The sequence below is a fragment of the Prionailurus bengalensis genome, chromosome F2 (genome assembly GCF_016509475.1).
Source record: "Prionailurus bengalensis isolate Pbe53 chromosome F2, Fcat_Pben_1.1_paternal_pri, whole genome shotgun sequence".
NCBI classification, from domain to species: domain Eukaryota; kingdom Metazoa; phylum Chordata; class Mammalia; order Carnivora; family Felidae; genus Prionailurus; species Prionailurus bengalensis.
Window position 1 is genome coordinate 63,882,018 of NC_057353.1, and position 27,049 is coordinate 63,909,066.

At 42.3% G+C, this 27,049-nt stretch overlaps 1 protein-coding gene across 1 annotated transcript in view; it reads left to right on the plus strand.

Moving 5' to 3' along the window:
- DEPTOR (DEP domain containing MTOR interacting protein) overlaps positions 1-27,049 on the plus strand; it is a 138,960-nt gene that overhangs the window by 81,237 nt on the left and 30,674 nt on the right. The window contains exons 5-8 of the mRNA XM_043601665.1: positions 12,762-12,947; positions 15,099-15,233; positions 20,787-20,857; positions 22,861-22,965. Coding sequence (XP_043457600.1) covers positions 12,762-12,947; positions 15,099-15,233; positions 20,787-20,857; positions 22,861-22,965 — 497 coding nt within the window. The remainder of the gene's footprint in view (positions 1-12,761; positions 12,948-15,098; positions 15,234-20,786; positions 20,858-22,860; positions 22,966-27,049) is intronic.

Below are 27,049 nucleotides of genomic sequence, written 5' to 3' on the forward strand. Positions count from 1 at the left end.
GTGACGACAATTCTCCCTTCCCCAGCACACTGATTTCACAATCATATTTTCTTTCACCTCTGTTTTTTTAATATTCCCTTTGATTTTTAAATATTTCCACAAGTCAGAAATTGTTGACTGCCATCACTTAGACTGGTTCTCTCATTACTCAGAAAGGGCTTATCCAGTATATAACCCAAAGTTCTGGAGCACTTTCTTAAATTTCTGCTCTTCATTGTGGGATCCTTTGGATTTTTGCTGACAGCAGAACAATATTATTAATGGTGCATTGGCGTTATTGTGACCTTTCAGACATCTATGTGTCCCTGTATGTTTATTAACTTCACTTGTGTTGGTTAAAAGATGAAGTTATTGTAATTTCTTTTCCACAAATGTAAAAATTGAGGCCGAGGGACTGTCCATAACCAGTTCAATCACAGGGGAGTCAGAGATGAGTTGCTGGAAGGCATATCTTTTGTCTGTGTGACTTTATGTCTTATCCCTCTTGGCCTCTGAATCAAGCATAGTTTGTTACAAGGTGTGGGCTGCAAATAAACAGAAAGCATTTGTTTTTTGAGCTTTTAATTTCATGTCTCTAAGCCTGGGTTTGGAACAGCATCAGGATTCTGTTTTGCCGCAAATAATGGCAAATGTAGTAATGACGGGCTTGAATAGAGCAGTTCCTGGAACAGCTCAGGCAGCAAGCCGTTCCAGGTGGAGAATCCTGGGCTGGTAAGAGGTGGATATAGCCCCATCCATCTCTGTGTGGCCCTTCCTAACGGATGCCAGGCCTCAAGTCTGCACTGTGGGCAGGAAGAAGATAGAATGGCCGAGAGCTGTCACCTAGCAAGACTTTGCTTTTCTTTAGGAAAGGTTGCCTTTCCCAGGGAATTATACCTATATCACATGGGCCAGAACTATGTCACATGGTCACCCCTTGGTGGAAGGCAATCAGTGAACTAATGCTTTTACCCAGGCACACTGCTACCCTGAGCAAATAATAAAGGTGGAAGAAAGAGAGAATGTGTTTTGGACAGCAGCCAGCATTGTCATCCACAAGGACAAATGTCTTTATCATTAAGTGACTATGGGATCTTCCCTGTGAAACATGGGCTTCCAAGGAGTAGTTTTCTTCTTTTGTCCACACACGGAGTTCCTTATTGCTCTAAGTGATATTTGAAACAGAAGGGAACCGAGGTTAATGTCTTAGTTTGGACCACTGCACCATGATTATCTTAACATTAGGGGGCTTCTGGGGTGAATGGGAATTGTCTGTATTATATTTTGCTGCCTTTCTATGAATCTAAAATGATTTCAAAATATAAAGTTTATCTTTTAAAAAGTAGGCAAGGATTTTCCAATATCTATATCCTTTTTTGGTATAAGAAAAGGTGAATACAGATATAAATGATATAGAAAATATAGGAAGACAGTTTAAAAAAAAAAAACAACCTAAATCTCACCACTGATTTCTTTCTTTTTTGAATATCTTCTTTTTCCTATTTTGAATGTACCATACTCTTCAGTCTCATAAGGAGCACCTGATAAATTGCTCTACAGTAAAGTTACAGCATGTTCTGTGGTAACCTTTCTGGGAAGAGTTAGAAATTGCCATCTGGTGGCACAAAAACAGACACATAGACCAATGGAATAGAATAGAAACCCCAGAACTAGACCCACAAATGTATGGCCAACTCATCTTTGACAAAGCAGGAAAGAACATCCAATGGAAAAAAAGACAGCCTCTTTAACAAATGGTGCTGGGAGAACTGGACAGCAACATGCAGAAGGTTGAAACTAGACCACTTTCTCACACCATTCACAAAAATAAACTCAAAATGGATAAAGGACCTGAATGTGAGATGGGAAACCATCAAAACCTTAGAGGAGAAAGCAGGAAAAGACCTCTCTGACCTCAGCCGTAGCAATCTCTTACTCGACACATCCCCAAAGACAAGGGAATTAAAAGCAAAAGTGAATTACTGGGACCTTATGAAGATAAAAAGCTTCTGCACAGCAAAGGAAACAACCAACAAAACTAAAAGGCCACCAATGGAATGGGAAAAGATATTCGCAAATGACATATCGGACAAAGGGCTAGTATCCAAAATCTATAAAGAGCTCACCAAACTCCACACCCGAAAAACAAATAACCCAGTGAAGAAATGGGCAGAAAACATGAATAGACACTTCTCTAAAGAAGACATCCGGATGGCCAACAGGCACATGAAAAGATGTTCAGCGTCGCTCCTTATCAGGGAAATACAAATCAAAACCACACTCAGGTATCACCTCACGCCAGTCAGAGTGGCCAAAATGAACAAATCAGGAGACTATAGATGCTGGAGAGGATGTGGAGAAACGGGAACCCTCTTGCACTGTTGGTGGGAATGCAAATTGGTGCAGCCGCTCTGGAAAGCAGTGTGGAGGTTCCTCAGAAAATTAAAAATAGACCTACCCTATGACCCAGCAATAGCACTGCTAGGAATTTACCCAAGGGATACAGGAGTACTGATGCATAGGGGCACTTGTACCCCAATGTTCATAGCAGCACTCTCAACAATAGCCAAATTATGGAAAGAGCCTAAATGTCCATCAACTGATGAATGGATAAAGAAATCGTGGTTTATATACACAATGGAATACTACGTGGCAATGAGAAAAAATGAAATATGGCCTTTTGTAGCAACGTGGATGGAACTGGAGAGTGTGATGCTAAGTGAAATAAGCCATACAGAGAAAGACAGATACCATATGGTTTCACTCTTATGTGGATCCTGAGAAACTTAACAGGAACCCATGGGGGAGGGGGAGGAAAAAAGAAAAAAAAAAGAAAAGAGGTTAGAGTGGGAGAGAGCCAAAGCATAAGAGACTGTTAAAAACTGAGAACAAACTGAGGGTTGATGGGGGGTGGGAGGGAGGAGAGGGTAGGTGATGGGTATTGAGGAGGGCACCTTTTGGGATGAGCACTGGGTGTTGTATGGAAACCAATTTGACAATAAATCTCATATATTAAAAAAAAAAAAAAAGAAATTGCCATCTGGGTGGCATAACAACAGACACTCAGATCAATAGAACAGAATAGGGAACCCAGAAATGGACCCACAAACGTACGGCCAACTGATTTTTGACAAAGCAGGAAAGAATATCCAATGGAATAAAGACAGTCTTTTCAGCAAGTGGGGCTGGGAAAACTGGACAGCGATATGCAGAAGAATGAACCTGGACCACTTTCTTACACCATACACAAAAACAAACTCAAAATGGATGAAAGACCTAAATGTAAGATAGGAAGCCATGAAAATCCTCAAGGAGAAAGCAGGCAAAAACCTCTTTGATCTTGGCCGCAGCAACTTCTTACTCAACACGTCTCCACAGGCAAGGGAAACAAAAGCAAAAATGAACTATTGGGACCTCATCAAAATAAAAAGCTTCTGCACAGCAAAGGAAACAAGCAGCAAAACTAAAAGGCAACCGACGGAATGGGAGAAGATATTTACAAACGACATATCAGATAAAGGGTTAGTATCCAAAATCTATAAAGAACTTATCAAACTCAACACCCAAAAAAACCAAATAATCCAGTGAAGAAATGGGCAAAAGACATGAATAGACACTTCTCCAAAGAAGACATCCAGATGGGCAACCGACACATGAAAAAATGCTCAACATCTCTCATCATCAGGGAAATACAAATCAAAACCACAATGAGATACCACCTCACACCTGTCAGAATGGCTAACATTAACAACTCAGGCAACAACAGGTGTTGGCCAGGATGCGGAGAAAGAGGATCTCTTGCATTGTCGGTGGGAATGCAAGCTGGTGCAGCCACTCTGGAAACCAGTATGGAGATTTCTCAAAAAATTAAAATAGAATTACCTACGACCCAGCAATTGCACTAGTAGGTATTTATCCAAGGGATACAAGTATGCTGTTTCGAAGGGACACATGCACCTCGATGTTTATGGCAGCACTACCAACAATAGCCAAAGTACGGAAAGAGCCCAAATGTCCATCGATGGATGAATGGATAAAGAAGATGTGGTATATATACACAATGGAGTATTACTCGGCAATCAAAAAGAATGAAATCTTGTCATTTGCAACTACGTGGATGGAACTAGAGGATATTATGCTAAGCGAAATTAGTCAGAGAAAGACAAATATCATATGGCTTCACTCATATGAGGACTTTAAGACACAGAACAAATGAACATAAGGAAGGGAAGCAAAAATAATATAAAAACAGGGAGGGGGACAAAATATAAGAGACTCTTAAATATGGAGAACAAACAGAGGGTTACTAGAGGGGTTGTGGAAGGGGGATGGGCTAAATGGTAAGGGGCATTAAGGAACCTACTCCTGAAATCATTGTTGCACTAAATGCTAATTTGGATGTAAATTAAGAAAATTAAACTAAAAAAAAGAAAGAAACTCAGCACCATGGCCACCAAAAAAAAAAATGCCATCTGGGAATCGGGCTTTGGTGGGTTTTCACCTGCCATGGTTCCTGGGTACATCTAGCATTACACTGGATATCCTTCTCCATGTTGTTGGCCCAGCTGAATTGATCTGGTGTAGGTTGGATGCCTCCTTTTCTTCCACAACACCTAAAGTTGCTTCCAGATTCTTCCCCTACATGGGTGATGTCTGCAAAGTCTTATACCTTGGAAAGGTATCTTTTGGGTACTGATACCTTGGGCCCTCAAGGAGACCCACACATGGCCAACATTAATGGAGTGCCTGTAAGGACCAGAAACTACAATGGGCTTTTTTACCTATGTTATGCAATTAGTTCTTCAACTCATATTACAGATGAATATAATTGAAGCTCAGGGCAGTTAAGTAACTTAGTAAAGATTAGGCATTCAGCACTGAACAAAACATGAGTATCAAAGATGAATAATCTTGAGGATTCTGCCAGTGTTTTCTCAGGCTGAGTAAAATGGAAAGTGAAAAAAATCATTTGTATAATTTGGACAAATACAATGCAGTTCATCATTTAAAAACAAAACAAAACAAAATAATACAACAGAGTGAAGCTGGTGTTCAACCCAGGGCCATCTGAGACCGTCATCGTTCTGTTCTTTCAATAAGCAATTTCAAGGTAATAAATGTTTTGGCCTGGTGAAGAGTTTTGTGGAAATCTGCCCATCCAAATTGCCTTCTGTAAACTATAGACAGGAATAAATGAGAGAAAAGCAAATTATGTTTTGTGTGTGTGTGTGTGTGTGTGTGTGTGTGTGTGTGTGTGTGTGTTTGTAAGCTTATTCACTTCCTCATTTGGCATTGTTATATCTTTGGTTGGGAGACAGTCTAGCCAGGAGATTACAAGATGGGGTTCCAGAATCAACCTGTCAGTGTTTCTGTCTTGGACCTTCCAGTTAATAACTATGGAACCTTGGGTAAGTTTACCTTGTGTAATCCTGTTTTCTCATCTGTAAAATGGGAATAATCATAATAGCTCTCCCATAGTGCTGCTATGAGAACTGAATGATATAATCATGCATGTGCTATTAAGCATAGGACCTGGCACAGAGTGTCACTCAACAAATGCTAGCCGATTCTTACTCTTATTATTGTTATCAATATTCTCAGCATCAGATGCCTTGGTGGGGTAGAGCTTAATATAAGTGTGATGGCTTCATCCATGCTGGCCTCACACAGTATGTTATACACACTCCGTGATGAATGTATACATGTGAAATAAATCAACACTGAGGTGCTTTCATTAGGCCTTTGGATTTATGCCAAGAAGCCCAAAAGATCTAGAACAGAGTTACAGAGTTTTTTCATTGACTTTTGTATGTGAGATACTCCATTTCCTGGACAAAATAAATTTGGTTTTAGACCTCTCTGTGCTCTTGGTATGATTTAGTCTCTGAAAAACATACCCTTTGTTCTGAGTTTTATCACTAACAAAGGTTCTAGTCCTTGGAAGGCACCCGGCTATTATTTAATGATGCATAGTGAAGAATAAAACATACTTTGACCTGCCATCTGTTTATTACCTTTACATTTCTGGCTGTCAGACATGGAGGCTGCAGAAACCTACACAATCACAATACCATGTTTTGATTTTCTTCTTTTCTGCCATCTTTACTAGACTCACTTGGATCCTGGTTCCTCACCTCCTTTCAATCAATTAAATTGGTGTAATTGGGTTCTGGCTTTGTGACTGTGTTTTGTTTTAGTATTGTCAGCTAATAGGACTTTATACTCTAAAACCAATTTCCTGTTTTCATATCCTCTTATTACTGTTGTCAGTGCTCAGGAAGTAATTATTTTAGTTCTCTGACTCACTGTTGTTATTGCCTTTTGAAGAGTTTTATATTCCAGGCACCTAGCACTGTCCTTACATGGCATAGGCACTTAAATACAAGTGCTCAATGTTCTTGAATCAAGGACTTTTGCTCCTTTGGGAAGCAGGGCTCTTTCAACTCCTGCATCCCCTTTAGGATGGTTTGAGATGGGTGGCTACAGCCTTCAGTATATCTCAGATTAAAAAAAAAAATTTTGACCTTCTGTTGTAGTTCATTCTCAGTTCTGGTTTTCCACCAAACACATTAATAAAAAACATTATATTAGTATTTTTTTTTTTTTAGTCTTGACAGTCTGTAAAATCTGCAATATACTAAGTGACCTGAGATGCTTGGACTCTGAAGGACTAGTCTGAAGGACTGTGTATTAGCAAAAGCAGGGAGACCAAAGCGTGCAAAGACTTGCCTGGATGCGTGAAACAGCTGAAAGCCTTGGTCTTATTGGCAGAGAGGGTGCAATATTTTCATACAGAGAACTGATTAGCCTTTTAGAAGCGCTAAGTCTGAGGACTAGATCAGCCATCTGTTTATCCCTGAGATTTGTCAATACTATTAGGCAAGGTCTGCAGGTGCTAAGTGGTCCTTTGGGGAGGAGGTACAGGGATGTATGAGGTAAGAAAGCAGGTGAGGAGTGGGATAGAGTGACAGCCCTGATGGCCCAGAATGATCTTTCACCCACCACTGTACCCTGGGGGAAGGGTGAGCCACACCCACCTGTGCCACTGTGGAGGACGATGATGATGAAGATGCCAGTCATGGCAGCTGGTGAGGGTTTCCTCTCTTTCAGGTGACCTTGAAGACCTTTTAGGTTTGACACCAGTTTACATGTGTAGTGTGGTCCCCCCATCCTCATCCTTGCTGATCTTTCTTCTTAACCGCGACAGCCATTATCCTTATCTCCCCTCTGCTTAAGCCCTCTTTTTACACTGCTAAATTGCTTACGTGATCCCAGATCCAAGACCACCCTTTATTTTGTTGTTGTTGTTTATTTATTTATTTTGTGTGTGAGTGAGAGAGAGAGGGCACAGGAGAGGGGCAGAGAGAGAGAGGGGGGGGGGAGAGAGAGAATATCCCAAGCAGGCTCTGCACTAACAGCTCTGCACTAACTCCACAGTGTTAATGCAGAGCCCGACACGGGGCTTGAACCCACGAACCATGAGATCATGACCTGAGCTGAAATCAAGAGTCAGATGCTTAACTAACTGAGCTACCCAGGTGCCCTGAGACCATCCTATAAAAAGATTTGATGAAGTGCATCCGGGGAGCAGTTGGTGTCTGTGCATACTCTCCCTTCACTCCCGTCCATCTCCCCTTATCACACTGCCGGATTCAGTTCACTTACTTCATGATGCCTGTTGTGTTAGGTCATTTGCCAGCAGACATTTCAAGGATAGATGAAAGTATGTGACCTTCCTCCCTTCAACTAGATAAGTAGCTTAAAATGTCTTCTATATTCAGCTGAGTTTGTAGGTTTCAAGATGATAAATGTTTATATTCATCCTTAGATTATATGTGTCAGTAGAGTAGAAGCCAATTTCCCCTCTTGTAGATAATCACTTTTTTTTAAAAAGTTTATTTTCAGAAAGAGAGAGAATGAGTGGAGGAAGCAGAGAGAGAGAGAGAGAGAGAGAGAGAGAGAGAGAGAGAGAATCCCCAGCAGCCCCACGCTGAGAGTGCAGAGCCTGATACGGGGCTCCAAGTCATGAACCGAGAGATCATGACTTGAGCCAAAATCAAGAATTGGACACTTACCCAACTGAGCCACCCAGGTGTCCCGATAATCACTTTTAAAAATCTCTTTGTGTTTGTTAAAGTCATCCTAACAACTTATAAGAGAAAAACGGTAGCCACATTATCCACAAAAAGTCAACTATGTCACTTTGTTATTATGGTAGATTACATGCCATTTCCTTCATGCTTTCTGAAAAGTAAAGGGACACTGCGAATCAGGATCTATTTTCTCTTACCAAATATCAACAACATTGTGAGCTTAGTGCTTCTAGAACCCCCGCTTTCATAAGCAATTAGACCCTCTTGTATTTAATGGCTTTAGCTTTCTGGCTGTGGCTGCTTTTTCTCCTGTTTTATATCTATTTTGATACCAAGCCAAGTCAAGTCCTTTGGGAATGCCACCAGTATAAAAGGGAAGTCTTCATAAGTCCCAGGAATATAACTTGAATGAGTCAATAATTATCACTTTTTAATTACAACTGTAATTATAAGAGCACAACCAGAATATTGCAGGATTATTATTATTTTTTTACCTCAATACCCAGGATTTGTGGTCTCACTGCTTTGAAGAATAAAGAGGTGGATGCAAAATATAATGAGCAGTAGGCAAAAGTTTATTAGAGTATAAGATCAGGGTATGAAAGCTCTCTGTACTGAGGGGGGAACCTCTGAAAGTGAATGCTCCTGGCAATAGGCAAGGGTCTTTGTTTTCCAAGGTTCTGGTCAGCACCCCAACCCTTCCCCCTTGTTCCTTCACAGGTCCTACCCTTATTGGCTTGATAGCTCTGGGTGCTGAGTTGTCCATTCCTGATGGGCTCGATTCCATTGTATGAGGGGTGGTCTATGGCCATACCTTCCTTGTAGGTCATACTTTAATGGTCTACTAGTTATTTTTAGTTAGGTCTTTTTTTCAAATTCCTGAGAGGAACCTGAGGGGGAGAAGTGGTGTCTGTTACATTCTTAAGATGAACCTTACCCCTGAGGGGGTTTGCTGTGGTCAGACACTCCCAGCATTGTTCCAAAATAGGTGTTTTTCCCCACCCAGGGACCTCAGGTCCTATCCTTTCCCTCTCTGCCTACTGAATCCTATCTTTCCCCATAATAATACTAGATCTTGAATGTTCACTTTGAATATTCTCTCTTCTTACTTATTCCTGTTTACAGCTTCATATTCTCAAGGAGCAAAGAATGAAGTTTATTGAATTGTTCGTGACACCACATTTACTCTAAATAAAAGTCCCGTATAGTGTTGAGATCTGAGAAGTGAAGGACTGAACAGTCTCCAGATTTGGAGACACCAGTCACAGTCTGCCAATTGATTTGTCTTTCCTTCCCTTTAATTTTTTCCCCCATAGTTGAGGTAATTTCTTCTGCGTTTAGCAAAAAGCAAGACTCCTATGTAGCAAATGGTTTTGTATTTAATATAGAGAATGTCATGTTAAAGTATGGAGAGAACCAATTCCTTTTTCTTTCCGGAATACGAACTATATGTCATTTAGCCATTGTGTATTTCTTGAGACTCTACATATGTAATTTATGGCTATAAAAATGGCTTTCTTCATCTAGTTACTTCCTAAAACATCCTGTGTCTTAACTCACTCCCTACTTCTTGTTTTTGTCTCTTCTGAGATTTAAACATCTCCCATTGGGATAGTTGCCAATCTAGATCTGGATATCTGGTTAAGATTCTGTATTTTTCATGAGTGAAAAGGTGACAGACCTGTGTGTGGGAGATGGGTGAAGTGTTCTTTGAAAGAAGGGCAGAAAAGGCAGAAGAAACAGGTTCTGTGCAGAAACTTAAATGACCAAAGGCTGCAGTCAATCTTTATGAGTCTAAGAACGAGAAGACTTAAACCACTAGATTTCAGTAGATTCCAGATGACATTCCGAATCTCTCACACCGGTTATTCCATTTCTTCTTCACAGCAAAGCCGTGCAAACTTAAAATGTTTAATAAACTGCCCAAATCACTCCGCCAGTCAAGTTGGTGAACTGGGATCAAAACTGACGTCATCGGATTCTAGAACAATTGCTTTTTATTGCATGCAACTCATTTCTAGAAGTTATTCAGCATAAGAAAATGTTGAGTAAAGTCCCAGCTTACTTGTTTTGTTATTATATGAAACAGGGTATGGGCTTGAAAGGATGAACAGAACAGGTGTCACATTGCAGTCACCACGCTAAGATAGATGGCTGGGATAGTGTGCGCCACTTAGCAGGTGCTCACGTTGTCGGATACATGAATGATGCCTTGTGTGACTGGTTGATGCTATAGTATGGCTTCTACCTGTGCTCTTTAAGCTTTTGTAACTACGATTATCTGTTTTATACCTAAGGCTACACTCACAAACAAAGCAAGTGCGCGGTATTCAGTGTTCATGTCATTAAACTTTTAATAAGAGAGAGAGAAAAAGAACCCTTTTAGAAGCAACATAATTCATTGAAAACAATGCGAGTGACACATGCAATTGTCATTTTTCTATTCTGAGAGGAGAATTGGACTCCAGCTATGCCAGCCACACAGCTGGGGGATGAACACATGGAGATACTCAGTTCACAGTGTGGCTGCTCCTCACACACTAAAATCCAAATAAGTCCTTGAAACTTGCAGTGGGGTGTTAAATATGGTGCATCATAAAATTGAATTCCCAGAAGCCAAATGGCAATATATCATCAGTACATGCTGGTAACTGTGAAAACAACACTGGTTATGAAATAATAAATGTATAATTGTTTGAGTTCTTACAATCTGCTTGCATTATGTTAAACAGGTATGGTCTACTATCAAATCCAATTTTTCTTTTCCCTGATTTGGTCGCGGTTAAGGTCATTTACACTATTGGAGAGAGAATGTGATGAATAAGGACTATTTAAATGTAACCCTTTTATCTTATCTTAGGTGCTCAGTTTATCCTCTGAGCCATAGGTAGTAGAGAGCTGGGGAGGTGGAGAATGGAGAATGGGTATGACTTTAACCCTTGGTCAGTATTTAAAGCCTGAGGAGATTAAATTGATAGTCGTATTTCCGCTTCAATTAAAAACACTTTTTAGGGGCACCAGGGTGGCTCAGTCCGTTAAGCATCCGACTTCAGCTCAGGAGGTGATCTCACGGTCCGTGGTTTTGAGTCCCACGTCAGGCTGTATGCTAACAGCTCAGATCCTAGAGCCTGCTTCGGATCCTGTGTCTCCCTCTCTCTCTGCCCCTCCCCCACTCATGCTCTATCTCTCTGTCTCTCTCAAAAATAAATAAACACTAAAAAAATACTTTCTAAGGTACTTTTAGCCATTATGGAATTTGTTTGGATTCAGAATTTTTTTCTGGATTTATTTATTAGCAGGGCTAATGTTTCATGTAATTCACAGTCCAAAGAGAAAACAGTAGATGTTAATAAATGTATATAGAACTGTGTATTTTCAGGTTGTAATTTAAGATACTGTTGCCAAGGTCAACTTGAGGATTTAAAGAATCTTAATAAACTCAGAAAAGTCTGCCAGAAATAAATAACTTACCTACAAAATTTTATTATAGTATTATCGAATGTAGTGATATAGTAAATTTCTATAAAAATTTGACTATCCAAAAAAGAACCATTTTGTGTAGATATCATATCAAAGTGTAATTGGCTTATCTCTTGGTTCAGGATGCATTCAGCATCTCCAAAATCCAAGGATGCATTATTTATTAAGAACATGCAGAACTACCCCTGAATTAAGTATATTTGTCTTTGGGGCCAACATCATTCACTTCACCAAAGTGACTAGTTTATCACCATTTGAAGAGTGTGAAACACCCATATGAATCATTAAGTTAAACGTTGGCAGTGGACTCTCTTAATAGGGACCCACCTTTTTGAGACTCTGATACCCATGTAACCAGAAGAATTACTCATAACAAGTGTGCACAATAAATACAGCTACACCCCAAGCTTGCATTTGCTGACCCAGCACGGTCATACCACGAGCCCACAGATTGGTTTAGGGGGAAGTGGTATAGACTAGCCGCTAAACAGTTTAAAGTTAGGTTGTGTTCTGGATATGCTGCTTATCTACCTGTCACAGACTATTCACTTCCAGCCTTTTATGGAGTACCTACTCTGAGCCAAACACACGGTAGTCTAGGATTTCAAGATGCTGGAATGATTAACGGTCTGGGCCCTTAAGCAGAGTGACTTAGTTGGGAGAAAAAGATGTGCTCTCCCCACCACCAAAACAAACAAGCAAACAAACGGTATGGAGTCTCTATTATTTTTGCAACTCTCTGAGTCTTTAATTATTTCCAAATAAAAAAGTTAAAAAATAATTGGATGTGTTGCTATGGGACTAGCACTTTGCTGCGTACTGGGGACACAGGGCTAAATGAAGCCGTGATCACTGCCCCAGAGAGCCTAGAGTTGAGTGGGAAAGGCAGGGAAGTGAATGGATAATGCAGGTGCAGTGTGGTAAGTGCTCAGATGGAGGGAGGTTCAGTAGGGGCTAGGGCAACACCAGGAAGAGTCTGACTTAGATCAGGGTTGAGATCAGGCAGAGCTCCCCTGGAGGAATTGATTAGTAAATTTCTAAAGTTCACGGTACAGAAAGAATTTGGGACCATGTGTGGATTACAAGCTCATGGCGGCATCTGTAGAATTAAACTCTTTCTTAAGACTTTGTCCCCATTGGGTGAAATCTTCTGGCTGCAGTGCTCAGTGGCCAGGATGCCAGTCATGCTCATCTGTTCTTTCTCCTCAGTGTCCAACAAGCACCCATTTGTGGACAGCAACCTTCTCTACCAGTTCAGAATGAACTTCCGGCGGAGGCGCAGACTGATGGAGCTGCTCAATGAGAAGTCCCCCTCTTCCCAGGAAACTCACGACAGTCCCTTCTGCCTGAGGAAGCAGAGCCATGACAATCGGAAATCCACCAGTTTTATGTCTGGTATGTCAGTTTCACCATGTAACTGATCACATGCATTTGTCTTTTGAGAAGTATTAGGGTAATAACTCAGCATTGTGAAATTAGTTTCTCCAGCACATTTTTTTTAATTTTTTTTTTCAACGTTTATTTATTTTTGGGACAGAGAGAGACAGAGCATGAACGGGGGAGGGGCAGAGAGAGAGGGAGACACAGAATCGGAAACAGGCTCCAGGCTCTGAGCCATCAGCCCAGAGCCCGACGCGGGGCTCGAACTCACAGACCGCGGGATCGTGACCTGAGCTGAAGTCGGATGCTTAACTGACTGCGCCACACAGGCGGCCCTCTCCAGCACATTTTTATTTATGCATAACCAATAAGTATGGGGTGGAGGGCAGGGAAACCCAGCATTACCAAATTGTTCCTGGGCTGTCAACTTAGATGTCATGAAGATCGTTTTATAAAATAAGTATTTACATTATACAAGACCTCTTAACCTCTCATTTTGCCTTACTTGCTTTTCATTGATAAACAGTTCTTATATGTTATTAATTATCCAGTTTTCTAAATCACAGCACTGAAAAACTGTGTGCTTTAATGGTAAATAAAGACTTCTGAGGGCATAGACAAGTCAAAGGCAACTGATTGTCAACCTGTCATGAAGGGGTGACCCAGAACAAAGAAAAATTGTGAAAAGCAAACAGAGGAGCTTGTAAAGCCTCGGATGTTACATGGAAGGTCAAACAGTCCCATATTTACAATGAACCTTGACAGAAATGATGCTGACAGATGTTCACAAAGATAACCCCACTCGTCCGGAAAAGGTTAACTTGATGTGTCATTTGAAGAAGAGGTGTACTTAAAGGGATATCTTCAACTCCTCTGAAAACTTGGCATTGACTCAAGGAACTGGTTGGCCTAAGGTTTGGAAATTCTGGGCTTCACCCGAAACTCGGGGCACAATGAAAATGTGTGTCTTGAAAATGTGGTTATTTGTGGGAGGTGCAAGAGTACTTGTAGCTATATCGAGTCCTTTCTGTGCCCCTGGCACTGAGCTAGGCTTATGTGCCTGAATTTTATTAATTCTCACAACATCCTAAAGAGGAAGGACTTTTCTTATCCCCATTTTATGGGTGGAGAAACTGAGGCTTGGAACAATGGAGGGGCTTACCCAAGGTCACACCATTAGAAAGTGGTGGACAGAGCTGGATCTCACACCGGTTCTGTCTTAACTCTCTCTATTTCTGCTCTCTCCTCCCCAATCTCCCTCGCCCTGGAGCTCCTCGGACACAGCCAGGGTGGAAGAAAGAATGAAGCAAGAGGAGAGAGTAAGCACTAGAGGGTCAGGTGTGTGCACACACACATCACGTGTTCCTCAGGGTTGCAGGTCGCAGTCTCCCGCAAATGCCGAGTACCTGTTCACGTTTTTACTAGCTCTAAGGTTTGCCGGTTTCTTGTGGACCCAATAGACCCGAAAAGTGACACTGATGAGAAAGAGGATATAGTGGCCATGGTCACCATAAAAGCCAGTAGTTATTTTGTGCTTTCCATGTTCCAGGCACTAAGCGGGATGCTCTCTACCTACGGCTTCTTTTGTTTGAACACACACCTTCTCCTCTCCCTGTTGAGAGCCACCGGCTCTGTGGCAAAGAGAACCAGATCAGATCACGAAACTGCTGCCTCACATACACTTCCAAAGCCGAAATATGTGTTAATGTGTGTTAATCTCCTCCTTCCACGGCTCTGGGTGATTCATGACTTGCTATTAGATCGGGAGACATTTATTATTACTGTTAATCCATTAAGTGTATAGCCGGCAGTTAATTTACCCCCTTCCAGGGACTGCCTAGCATGGATGGGCTCGGTCGTTCTTGAAATAACGTTTTATATGGCTGCGTACTTTCACGTACATTATATAACCCACTCCTTGTACCGATCCTGTTGCATTATACCCACTTCACAGCTGGGGAAATTGAGGCTCAGAGAACCAAGGCGAGTGGCCCCAGGTGATGCTATTAGCGAGTGGAAGGCTGCAAGTCAGATTCTTGCTCCTCTGACTCCGAGGCCAGGGTGCCTTTTTCTGGTACGTTTGATGCGCCTGCTGTGTCTCATGGCTGAAAGCCCGTGTGTCTCATGGCCGCCGCCCTCCTGACTGTGTGTTTCTGGCCCACACAGTCAGCCCCAGCAAGGAGATCAAGATCGTGTCTGCGGTGCGGAGAAGCAGCATGAGCAGCTGTGGCAGCAGTGGCTACTTTAGCAGCAGCCCCACCCTCAGCAGCAGCCCCCCTGTGCTCTGCAACCCCAAGTCCGGTGAGTGGCCGAAAGGCAGCCCCGTTTCTGGCTGGGGCTGTGGGGCACTTGGGACATGTGCGGGCTGCGTTCCCCGGGGAAGCAGATTCTCAGACGGGGGAGGCTAGTGCGTGGGAATCTTGTGACAGCATGCTCATGGAGCCAAGGCCTGTCGAGAGGAAGGGAAGCACGCAGATTCGGGCACAGGGAAAATCGGGCTGCAGTGTAGCGTCAGGGAAGGCTGCACGGACCCCAAGGGGAGCTCTGGAGGTGGATGGCCCTTCACAATTGTCCCAAATTGGGACTCAACTCTGTTAAACCCTCATGTTAACCAGTCATTTGATGTTGGCTGCCCTGGGAGGAGGGCCTGACCGTGGGCAAGGCAGCTCTCTTCAGAGGTCGTTCCAAAGAAAGTTGAAGGTATCAGCTGGCAGATGCCCCTCGGTCCTGAAGAGAGTTTGAACAGATGCAGAGGTCTATGGGGCCTTAGCACCCCCAAGGAAGAAGCACAGATCTGTGCAAAACCCAACTATCCCCAGAAATGACTCTTGGTGCCTTGCAGTTTCAAAATCTACTGATCAAACTGCACGGCCTTTACATTCCAGAAAAAAAAAATCTAGGTACAAAGATTGTCGATGAGCTTGTGCTTAGACACAATTCCTCCTTGATCCAATCAGTTCTTCAGCCCACAGGAACCTGTAACTCACAGATACGACCACCTTCTCAAAGTCCGTTACCCACCTCTTTCCTAGGATTAGATTGCGTGGTCGCTGATGGTAATAATCACTGCCTTGAAAACACCCCCGACTCCATTTGTTCAGTGCCCTGTTCACCCTCAGTTCAGTATATCACCTTCAGGGAAGGGAATTCATTCCTTTTGCTCTTGTTCACCTCATCGCCAGATTTGGGGGTACAAAGATGGAAGGTCATGACCGGTTCCCTCAGTGAACGTATCCTCTCTTTGGGGCCGGGGAGCACGTGTTAGAATAAGGGCCAATAGATGTTGTTCAAAGGGTTTTAAGAGAAAACTCTGTTAGGCAAGTGGTATTTTACTTAATCTAACATTTTGTTTTGCTACCTTCTGGAGGATTAGCTAAAGAATAGAGTTGTAACCTACAGCAAATGAGTGAAGAAACTTGCTTCCACACTGACTCTGGCTGGAAATCATTGAGCACCCATATGCTACCAGGTTTTCAATTAATGAAACACTGGTGATAAGGCAGAATGAGAAAGGAGGGCTATATTCTTAGAACTAGGCTTTTTGAAGCCCTGATCGAAATCTGATAGGTGTATCTAAAGTTAGAAGCAAAAGAATTCAGTTTCCGGAAGGGGTCAGCTATGCTAAAGCCATTTTGCATGCTTTCCACTGCATACAATAGTAGAATGAGAACAGAGTGTTAATTACTTAAATGAACTACACATCTCCATTCCCTGAGGTGGGTTTGTATTGTTTCCTCTTTCTCCTTATGCCTTGTCACAAAGGGAAACGTTTACTGATAAGCAGGCAGCAAAGAAAGGTCAGGTTGCCTTTTTTGGGACTCTGCTGTGGTTGTCTCTATGGTTTTAATTGTGGTTTGTAAGTCCTACCTCTTACCTATATTCTGACAAGCTTCTCCCTCACTCTTAAGAGGGTTCCCAAGGTACAGTGAGCTTATGTGTCATTATTTTTCTCAAGCAGATAAACAGACCTTCACAGTAAGGCATTTAAAATTAATCATTATATTTATATCTGGATGTGTTTTTTAGAACTATGTATAAAAGCCCTAAACCAGACCAAAAAAAAAAAAAAAAGTACTAGAGATATTACCATAATTGGTGTCCTTGTGATGAGTAAATAACTTCCCAAGGATTCAGAAAGAGAAAGCTAAAACATAATTCCCTGGGCTTCAGGGTTTCTATCTTTTTTCAACAGAAGAAGGAGAAAGTGTATTAAAATAAATACTTTTATTTATAATTTAATTTTATTGGTATAGTGATCAAATATTACAGTATAGTGTGATTCAAAACCATGATAAAATATCATCTCACACCTGTTAGAATGGCTATTACCAAAAAGGCAAAAAATAACAAGTGCTGGCAAGGGTGTGGAGGAAGAGGGACTCTCTTGCACTGTTGCTGGGAATGCAAACTGATGCAGCCACCATGGGAAACACTATGGGGCTCCTCAAAAAATTAAAAATAGAACTACCATATGATCTAGCAATTCCATTTCTGGGTACTTATCCAAAGGAAAGGAAGTTACTCAAAATGTCATCTGCACCCCATGTTCCTTGCAGCATTATTTACAATAGCCAAGACATGGAAACGAACTAAGGGTCCATTGATCGATGAATGCATAAAGAAAATGAGGTGTATTTATACACAATGGAATATTACTCAGCCATAAGAAGAAGGAAATCCTGCTGTTCGCAACACCATGGATGGAATTTGAGGGCATTATGCTATGTGAAATAAGTGAAGCAGACAAATTTGTGGTCTCACTAATATGTGGAATCTAAAAAGAAGAAAAGCAAACTTACATAGAGAACAGATTGATTGTTGCCAGAGGAATGGGTGAGGGCGGTCAAATGGTACAAACTTCCAGTTATAAAATAAACAAGTCCTGGGGCTCCTGGGTGGCTCAGTCGGTTAAGCCTCAGACTCTTGGTCTTGACTCACATCATGATCTGGCGGTTTGTGAGTTCGAGACCCGCATCAGGCTCTGCGCTGACCATGCAGAGCCTGTTTGGGATTCCCTCTGTCTGCCCCTCTTCTGCTCTTGCTCTCTCTCTCTCTCCCTCTCTCTCTCTCTCAAAATAAATAAATAAAGCTTTAAAAATAAAATAAAATAAATAAGTCCTGGGGGTGTAATATACAGCATGGTCACTATAGATAATCGTACTGTATTGGGTATTTGAAAGTTGCTAAGAAAATAAATCCTAAAAGTTCTCATCACAAGAAAAGAATGTTGTAGCTATGTGAGGTGAGGGGTGTTAACTAGACTTATTGTGGTGATCACTGCACAAAACATACACATATATTGAATAATTATGTTAGAACTTGAAACTAATATAATTTTATATGTCAGTTATATCTCAGTAACAAGAAAGAGAATGTGTATTAAGGTAGGTGGTCACTACTGTCAGATATTACAGTACGTGTGATTTCTATACCCGAATTCATCCACCCAGACAGGATTATCTTGGGTAGGGAGAGAATTGTGTGACAGGGAATTGAAAGGTCTCAGTCCTCAACCAGGGACCTCTTCTCTTACATCCTGTTCATCTAAGAGGTTCTTTTCTTGGTTTTGACCTACTCCCTCTTTTGGGGGGGGGACATAAATTCATTTTGTCTTTTATGAGCTACCTGAAAGCAAAAGTGAGCATCTGGCCACCTGTCATCTCAACAAGAAGCATGTCATTGCCTTTAACTGAGAGGGTGTTCGTTAGGGCCAGACTACCTGGTGGCTCATCTGGGTCTCACCCCATGCTGCCTTTTCTTTTTCTGCTGCACACGTGTTCTGGGACTGACATCTGACCTCTGAGTGCTGCCGGCAAAGGGAATTGGAGGCTCACACTTCACTGGGTTAGGGGCCTGGCCATGGCCCCTCCAGTTTCTTTGTGATACCCAAGTTCATGATCTCTGAATAACTGGATTAGGATGGTCCCCGGCTCCCCATTCGCTGGCTTTTCTAGACCACCGAAGCAGTCCCCTCTCCAGTGCTTAGTGAGCACAGGATGGATGGAGAAGTTCATTACATGGTCCCTCTTTTCCCTTTCCGTGGGGTCAGTCACCCAAGTCAACCGCAACCCAGAAACGGATGATCCTCCTTCTAATATAGTGTCAGAAGGTCAATAGTGGCCTCAGGCTCTGTCACTTACCTTACTTTGTCTCATCACATAGGCATTTTATGATCTCACATCATCACAGGAAGGGTGAGTACAGGACAATACGATATTTTGAGAGACAGACTATTTCACATGACTTTTATGACCGTGTATTATTATAATTGTTCTATTTTATTGCTAGTTATTGGTACTGATCTCTTACTGCGACTAATTTATAAATTAAGCTTTATCATAGGTATGTATGTATAGGAAAAAAAGTAGTATATGTAGGGTTCAGTACTGTCCATGGTTTCAGGCACCCACTGGGGATCTTGGAATGTATCCCCATAGGTAAGAAGGGACCACCATATTGGCAGGTTTTTAGGCAGCCAGCAAGTCCAGAATTGGCTGCTGTCTTTGTTGCCTTGGTGGTCAACAGCAGTCAGCTGATAAGAACAGATGTCTGAGGAGGACAACACATTACTACCTTCCAGAGATTTTGAGTCCTTTCTTCTGCTTACAGAGAGGGCAGAGCATGGGAGGAACCATATTGTACTGTGGCTGATGGGTGCTGGCACCTAATGCCTGAGTTGGAATCCTGATTCTGCTAATTAGGTTGAGACCTTGAACCAAGCTATTTAACTTTTCTTTCTTTCTTTTAAACATTTTTTAAAGTTTATTTTTGAAAGAAAGAGAGAGCGCACAGGAGGGGAAGGGCAGAGAGAGACAGAGACAGAGACAGGATCCCAAGCAGGCTCTGTGCTGTCAGCATGGAGCCCAATGCAGGGCCAGATCTCATTAACTGTGCAGTCATGACCTGAGGCAAAATCAAGAGTCAGATGCTTAACCCACTGAGCCACCCAGGCATCCCGAAGCTATTTAACTTTTCTAAACTCATGTTTTCCCACAAATAAAATAGGGACAACGAAGAGCCTAATAAAATAGGGACAATGAAGAGCCTAACTAAACAGTACTCATGATAATTAAATGACATAATATATTTGAAGTCTCTGGCATAGTACCTAGCACATGCTGCATATGTGGAACATTTCTCTAATATTACTACTGAGGGAAAAAGGCAGTGAATGTGTACACGCAGCCTGGATATTGATCAGAAAATAAGTGAAGCTTGGGTGAGTGGTTGTGTGCAGTATGTTGTGTGGGGTTAGCTCTTGAAACATGGCTATCAGACTGCTAGAGGCAGATTTTTCTCTTAACTTTGACCTGTTGAATACGTACCAGGATTCCAAAGAAAGAAATGTGAGAACTAGAAAACCTTTTCTTTTTTTTTTAATTTATTTATTTTTGAGAGAGAAAGAGCATTTGCAAGTGGGGGAGGGGCAGAGGAAGGGGGACAGAGGATCCAAAGTGGGCTCTGTACTGAGAGAACTATGCGGGGTTCGAACTCATGAGCCATGAGATCATGACCTGAGTCGAAGTCGGTTGCTCAACCAACTGAACCACTCAGGGCCCTGAAAACTTTTTCTTTATAGAAAAATAGCATCCCACTCCTTATCCCCACCGTTGGCATCTGGCTTCCCTTCACCCTGTGCTGTTTCTTCTTTCTGTGGTTCTGTAAGTTAGGCTTAGGGTTTTTCACGTTTGCTAATATTTTGTCTGTATTCGGCCAGAGTATAAACTGTGAGACAGGAATCTTTGCCACATGTGGTCAGTGATGGTCATAGATGAGCCAATCAGTAAATATCTGCTGAATGAATGATCAAGGGACCAGGAGGGTTTGCACCTTGACCTTGTGTCTGTCTTACAGTGTTGAAGAGACCTGTAACTTCAGAGGAACTCCTGACTCCCGGGGCTCCATATGCAAGGAAGACATTCACGGTAGGCTCATCATCTGGGTTTTTTCTCCTGCACGTGCCATGTCAGCATGTCAGTGTCTGAATGTGTAGCTGAGGGACAGAACTGAAAACCTTCTAATTTTCCTTTTGTTTTGGGGCATAATTATAACAATGGATTTTCTTGACCCTTAGGCACTAAAATGCATTAGGACCTGACATGAGTTATGATTCATACAGCATTTTAAACTCCTTTTGCTGAGGCCTAAAGAAAAAATTTCCATTACTTAGTCTAATATAATTACAGACTTTAAGGCGAATGGTGGTGCAAATCATGCCAATAATCCCTTCTGTGTCGCAGTTAATCCCAACAATCATTTAGGATATTAGAGGAGTCTTTAGGGGAAAAAAGAAAACCAAGAGACAGTTTGTTCTGCCATAAGGAATGTTGCTTCTGACGATGCTAAGCATGTCTTGAGTTCTATAAACAAGCACAGGATTTTGGAGCACTGCGTACCTGTGAGCTCCTCTTGGCCACCTGCTGCTTCTCGGAGGTTCTCCAGCCTTCTTTCTACAACTACCTGCCCCAGTGGCTTCCTTCAAATGGAATCGGAGGGCTCTGCTTGACAGCATCTTGCCCTCTCTCCTTCCTCAGTCTCTTTCTCTCAGTCTCTCCCCGAAACCACATCAACATCCTCTTTAAAACACTTCTCCTTTTCCTCCAGCTTTCTAACTTTTGTTTTATTTCCCCAGGGACCAAAAAAAAAAAAAAAAACCAAAAAAAACCTTCCCACACCCATTCGGGCTGCAAACATTCGTTGTGGGCACTGAGGAGTTTAGATAGGATGGGCCCAGTCATAGCCAGCGAGTATGAAGAAAGCACCAGAAATATGTCTGTATCAGGGAAAAAGAGAAACGATACCTTTGGAAGTGAAATTAGGTATAATGAACGAATAGCAGTAAACCCTCAAGCCGGTGAAGGGCCTAAACATCTTTTTTGAGATTGTTTACAAAAATTGCATTTGCTGGGGTTCCTGGGTGGCTCAGTCGGTTAAGCAGCCAGCTCTTGATTTCGGCTCAGGTCATTATCTCACAGTTCGTGAGATTGAGCCCCTCATCGGGAGCCTGCTTGGGATTCTCTGTCTCCTTCTCTCTCTGTCCCTCCCCCACTCGTGCTCTCCCCATGTCTGTCTCTCTCTCAAAATAAATAAACATTTTTTAAAAATTGCAATTTATTCCCTGCCTTTACCTCAGTCTCCAGCAATTGAGAAACAGTTGATTATAGTTTTAAGTATTTTTGGGGGGGGAGGGTCTTAAATTTAAATGCCAGCATTGCTAGTGATTGTGAACGTGTATCATCTGTATTTCAGGTGGGGTGTATATTAAAGACACGTCTGAGAGCTGCACAGGGAATGTAACTGCCAATTCTAATGATTCTCTAGGGAAAGGCACCCTCCAGTTTCAAAAAGCTTTTGGACTAGTACCTACTTGTAAATTGTGGACTTTATGTACTTTACTCACTCTCTTTTCTTGGTAGAAGTTGTAGTTTTAAGAAAGCCCAACTTTTCCTATTTCCCACTGTTAAGTAATATAAATTGTTTCTTTGGACTCAAAGGATGTAGCAAGAACATCAAGAAAGTATCTTTTGGACCCTGGGGAAAAGAAGAAACTTGGAACAGAAATTGGGTCTGGAGAGAGATTTCAACCATATTTTCATAGTCTTCTAAATTTTCCATTTGAGCCTGATATTAAATTGCATAGCAGCCTAAGAAGGAGGCAATCTGCCAGTTATTTACTGAGTAGTGCCCTCGCAGAGGAAGCTTCTTTCTGCCTAACAGGTGTCCCCTGACCACCTTTTCTGCATAGATATGCCTCTGTTTGTGATAGAAACAAAGTGTTCTGTTCTCCTGACAAGCTACAGATGGGGTTGTGGAGAAGAGATATGCCAACGCATATACTTAACCCTGGGCTGGTTTTCTTTCTCTTGGAAGGACAGGCAAATTGCCAGGGACCGTCTTCTAGATTGCTAATTGTGGTTTTCCTCTCCAGATTGTTGGTGACGCCGTTGGCTGGGGCTTTGTGGTGCGAGGAAGTAAGCCATGCCACATTCAGGCCGTGGACCCCAGCGGCCCTGCGGCAGCGGCGGGAATGAAGGTACCAACAATCCAGCAATGTCTAAGTACCTCTAGCCTCGTTTTCTTGCTCTCTTGATCTCCCTGAGTGTTTTGGTCTCATTTTGGACCAGTTTCCTTTTCCCTTTCTGGAGAGGGTTGAAATGAAGCCAAGAGTGTGTCATGTAGCAACTAGAAGGAAAAGGTTTCCTGTTGCTCTGATGGTACATCATTGGTCTCCAACCCTTCCTTGGTTTTTCACATCTCTCCCCTTAACCAATACTGACTTTGAACATAAAATAGTTGCTTTTTGCTGAAGTCTTATATAATAACTCTACTGCTTCGATTATATACAAAGTGTATTCCTGGAGGATTTATACAGCCAGTGGAACATGCTTAGACCATATGAGATGGCAAATAGTGAGAAAAGAAGGCAGAGGTGATAGAATTTGGAAGAGGAAATCTGGATTCCCATTTTGGTTCTGCTAATTTCTGGCTCTTTGACTTTGCACGAGTTCTGGAACTATCTCAGAGCCTGTTTCCTCCTCTCTGAAACAATAATCATATTTCCTTCTGCTGTTTTGTGGATTAAATATGTGGAAACACTTTATAATGCACAAAGCAAGACACAAACATCAGAAAAGTTGAATGACTTGTGAGAGATTTTTGAAAATAACTTTTAGATATTTTTTGGTGCTAAAATAATGCATATAGAGTTAAGATTTAGAAAATACAGACCAGCAGAAAAAAAATTATAATTGCTTATAATCTTTCATAAGTAAGAGATAACCACTATTAACATTAAGCAGCTTTACTGAGTATAATTGACATGTGTATCTCTGTTGACACTTTGATTTATATTCTTCCAGACTACTTATACATACATATACATACATATATGTATAAATATATGTGTATTTATATCTATGCATTGGTTTCTTAAGCTTTTTTAATTGAAACGTAATTAACATATAAATGTACACAATAAGTGTATACGTAGTGATTTGACAATCCTATAGATAACTCAGTGCTCACCAGTGTAAGTGTAGTCACCATCTGTCACGTCATTTTTATTTATACAAAAATATGATATGCTATGAGAGGATGTTGAGAGCATTGGTTTTCTGCTTCAAAAGACCTCCACCTACCCCAGTTTTGTTGTGTCATCTGTAAAACAGTTCACAGAGTACGCTTAATGTCTTAATTATCTGGGCCCTTGGGAGGACGCACAAGGCTAGAAAGCAACAGATCATTCCTCTGCTCATGTCTTCTACACCCTCCACCTCTCCCATCAGTCCTTTTCCTGGAGCAGTAAACCAGTAAAGCAATAGGCATGACTTGGCTCTGCACAGCTCTGATTTCTAGCACTTACCCTCTGGCACCGGATTACCCAGTGGCAGAGGAAGGGGGGCGGCAGAGACCAGCTCAAGGGTGCACAGAGCACAGATTACAGCCAGTCTGGGTAATCAGTGCTGTGTGATGAGGGGTTCACTCTGCCCCCTGATTTGAACACGTCATTCATGCAGCGAGCCAGAGGCTCACCGGGTCCTGTGCTCTGGACCAGCTGCAGAAGCCTTGTTGGCCCTGTGTGTCTGTGTGACAGGCCCTTCCTTCCTACCTCCTTGGTCTGCAGTGGGCACAGCACCAAAGATACTCAGAGCAGGAAAGTTGGCCAGGAGCATAAAGGGCGGGCATTTGTATCTGTGCCGAGGCTGAATTTATCATTTTCTAATGGAACTCTTGGCCAGGGGAAGAATTTTATGCTTTATTTCCATAGTAAAGCACCTAGTATAAATTATTTTTGGCAGACTCTGCTTTACTGCTGAGCATATGCACTCACTCTCATGGGTCTCTGACTTAAAGCATGTTTGCTTTCGGGAAAGCAGTGGATTTCTACTGCAGCTGAAGGCCTTGTTTTGTTTGGCCATGTCCCTGACTTTAGTCCATCTTTATTGATCAATATGAATAACTTGTAGGTATTGTCAGTCAGTCGGTCAATTAACTCCTTAATGTATTTACTCTGATAGGTGGGTAACCTGGTATAATTTTTTCAATTTCTCAAGCCAGTACTTCACAAGGTTTATATTCTTAGTTTCTCAAGGGGTACAGTGGTCTCCATATGTTTTAGAGAAGTACAGAATTTCTTTTTTTTTTTTTAACGTTTTATTTATTTTTGAGACAGGGAGAGACAGAGCATGAACGGGGGAGGGTCAGAGACAGAGAGGGAGACACAGAATCTGAAACAGGCTCCAGGTTCTGAGCTGTCAGCACAGAGCCCGACGCGGGGCTCAAACTCACGGACCGCGAGATCATGACCTGAGCCGAAGTCGGCCGCTCAACCAACTGAGCCACCCAGGCGCCCCGAGAAGTACAGAATTTCTTAGAGCAGCCTTTCCTAAAGTTGTATTTTACAGTTCTCTGGTCCAGCAAAATACCCTGACCTGCTTTTCTGTGATCAAAGCAGTTTTTAACTACTGTTAAAAACTTTACCCCCTCTTTGAAAATTCACAAAGCACATTAGCATGTTGAAAATTCTGGTAAGGCCAGCAAGCAAAAAAAGAAAAATGTGTTTAAATTGTCTACCATAATGTTTAATCACTTAATAGAAACACTCAAATGGAATCTTAGGATTGTTAAGATTACCGCATCAAGACTGTTCCGAGAAGCTCCTATTGGCCAAAGTCTTGTATTGGGTTGAATGTACAGAGATAGATTTTTGAACTGTACTGCGGGTTGAATGAAAGTGACAGAGAATACCATGCTCTTCCCTATAATTTAACTGTGTAATATATTCATTTAAATTACTTAGTACATTATTTTCTCCTAGAAAACACTAAATTGTTTCCTAGTTTACCATATCGATTTGCCATGGAATAACTCCACTTATGTAAAACTCCATTTGTATAATCCAGCCCTAGAGGCTTCTTTCCATGGACCTGTCACATTGCTGTTGCGCTTTGCACCTGTCCAGGAGAACTGCAGGGTGGTGTGTGTGTGTGTGTGTGTGTGGCCGTGCGGCACTCTGGGAGTGTGGGAGCAGGGAAACCACCCCACGGGAGGGGCTTGCCCGCTGACCTGGGCCATGATTGACCTGCTTGGTCGGGCTGGGAGAAATGATCCAAAATTCTGGCCAGAATCCTTCTTGTAGTGCCTGTGACTGGCAGGAGCCACCCCAGCAACGTGTCAAGTGCCTCACTTTGTCTTCAATGTCATTCTCTCTGTGGAATGCCAGGCTCACCCCTCAGGTCACCGTCCTGGTTTTCTCCTGCTTTCTGATGTGGACAAAGCCTTGTGCCTGAGCCTTTGTGACTGTGGCTGCGGAATGTCACTACTTTACTTGCCAAAACAGAGATCATTTTGTGGCTAAGTTTCTCATGTGTACCGTGTATCTCTCTTATTTCGCCTTTTTACGGGGATTGGAAAGTTTTAAGATGTGGGCCACCAGCCTGTGGACAGGACAGACCCCCAGACCGAAGAGACTCAGGACCATTTTCCCCTATGAACATTTCTAGACTTTCCCAGTCCCAGAGGAGAGCTCCTTGCCCCGTTTAAATAGAATCCTTAATCCATAATGAGAGGAGACCCTCACTTGTATTAAAATTTACTTCTGGAAGAATTTCAGAGACCATGTGTCCTCTGGGGGTGTGATAAGGTCTGCCTTCACACCCTTTTCTAGACTGGAGTAGAGTAATCTAGGATCTTTGTGCCTGGGCCACCTAGCCCGCTGGCCCCACGTGTCTTCACCCTGTCCCTCTGCACTGCTGACTGAGGCAGGTGGGGCTGGATCAGGTGGCTAGGCTGCGGGGTGGGACTGCTGAGATGCAGGGCAGGGGATCTAAAAATATGTAGAACAGGGAGGGTTCCACTCTGACCTCAGTTGTAAATGAAATTGAGTTTTAGATGTTTTGGTCAGTTATTAGACTTTTATATGATCTCAAGCTTGTTTGAAAAGTTTGTCTTGGGCGCCTGGGTGGTTCAGTCATTAAGCATCTGAATTCGGCTCGGGTCATGATTTCACAGTTCGTGAGTTCGAGTCCCACATCGGGTGAGCTCCAGCCCTGCTTTGGATGAGCTTGAGCCCCTAGTGAGCCCCACCTCTCTCTCTTTCTGTCTTCTGTCTGTCCCTC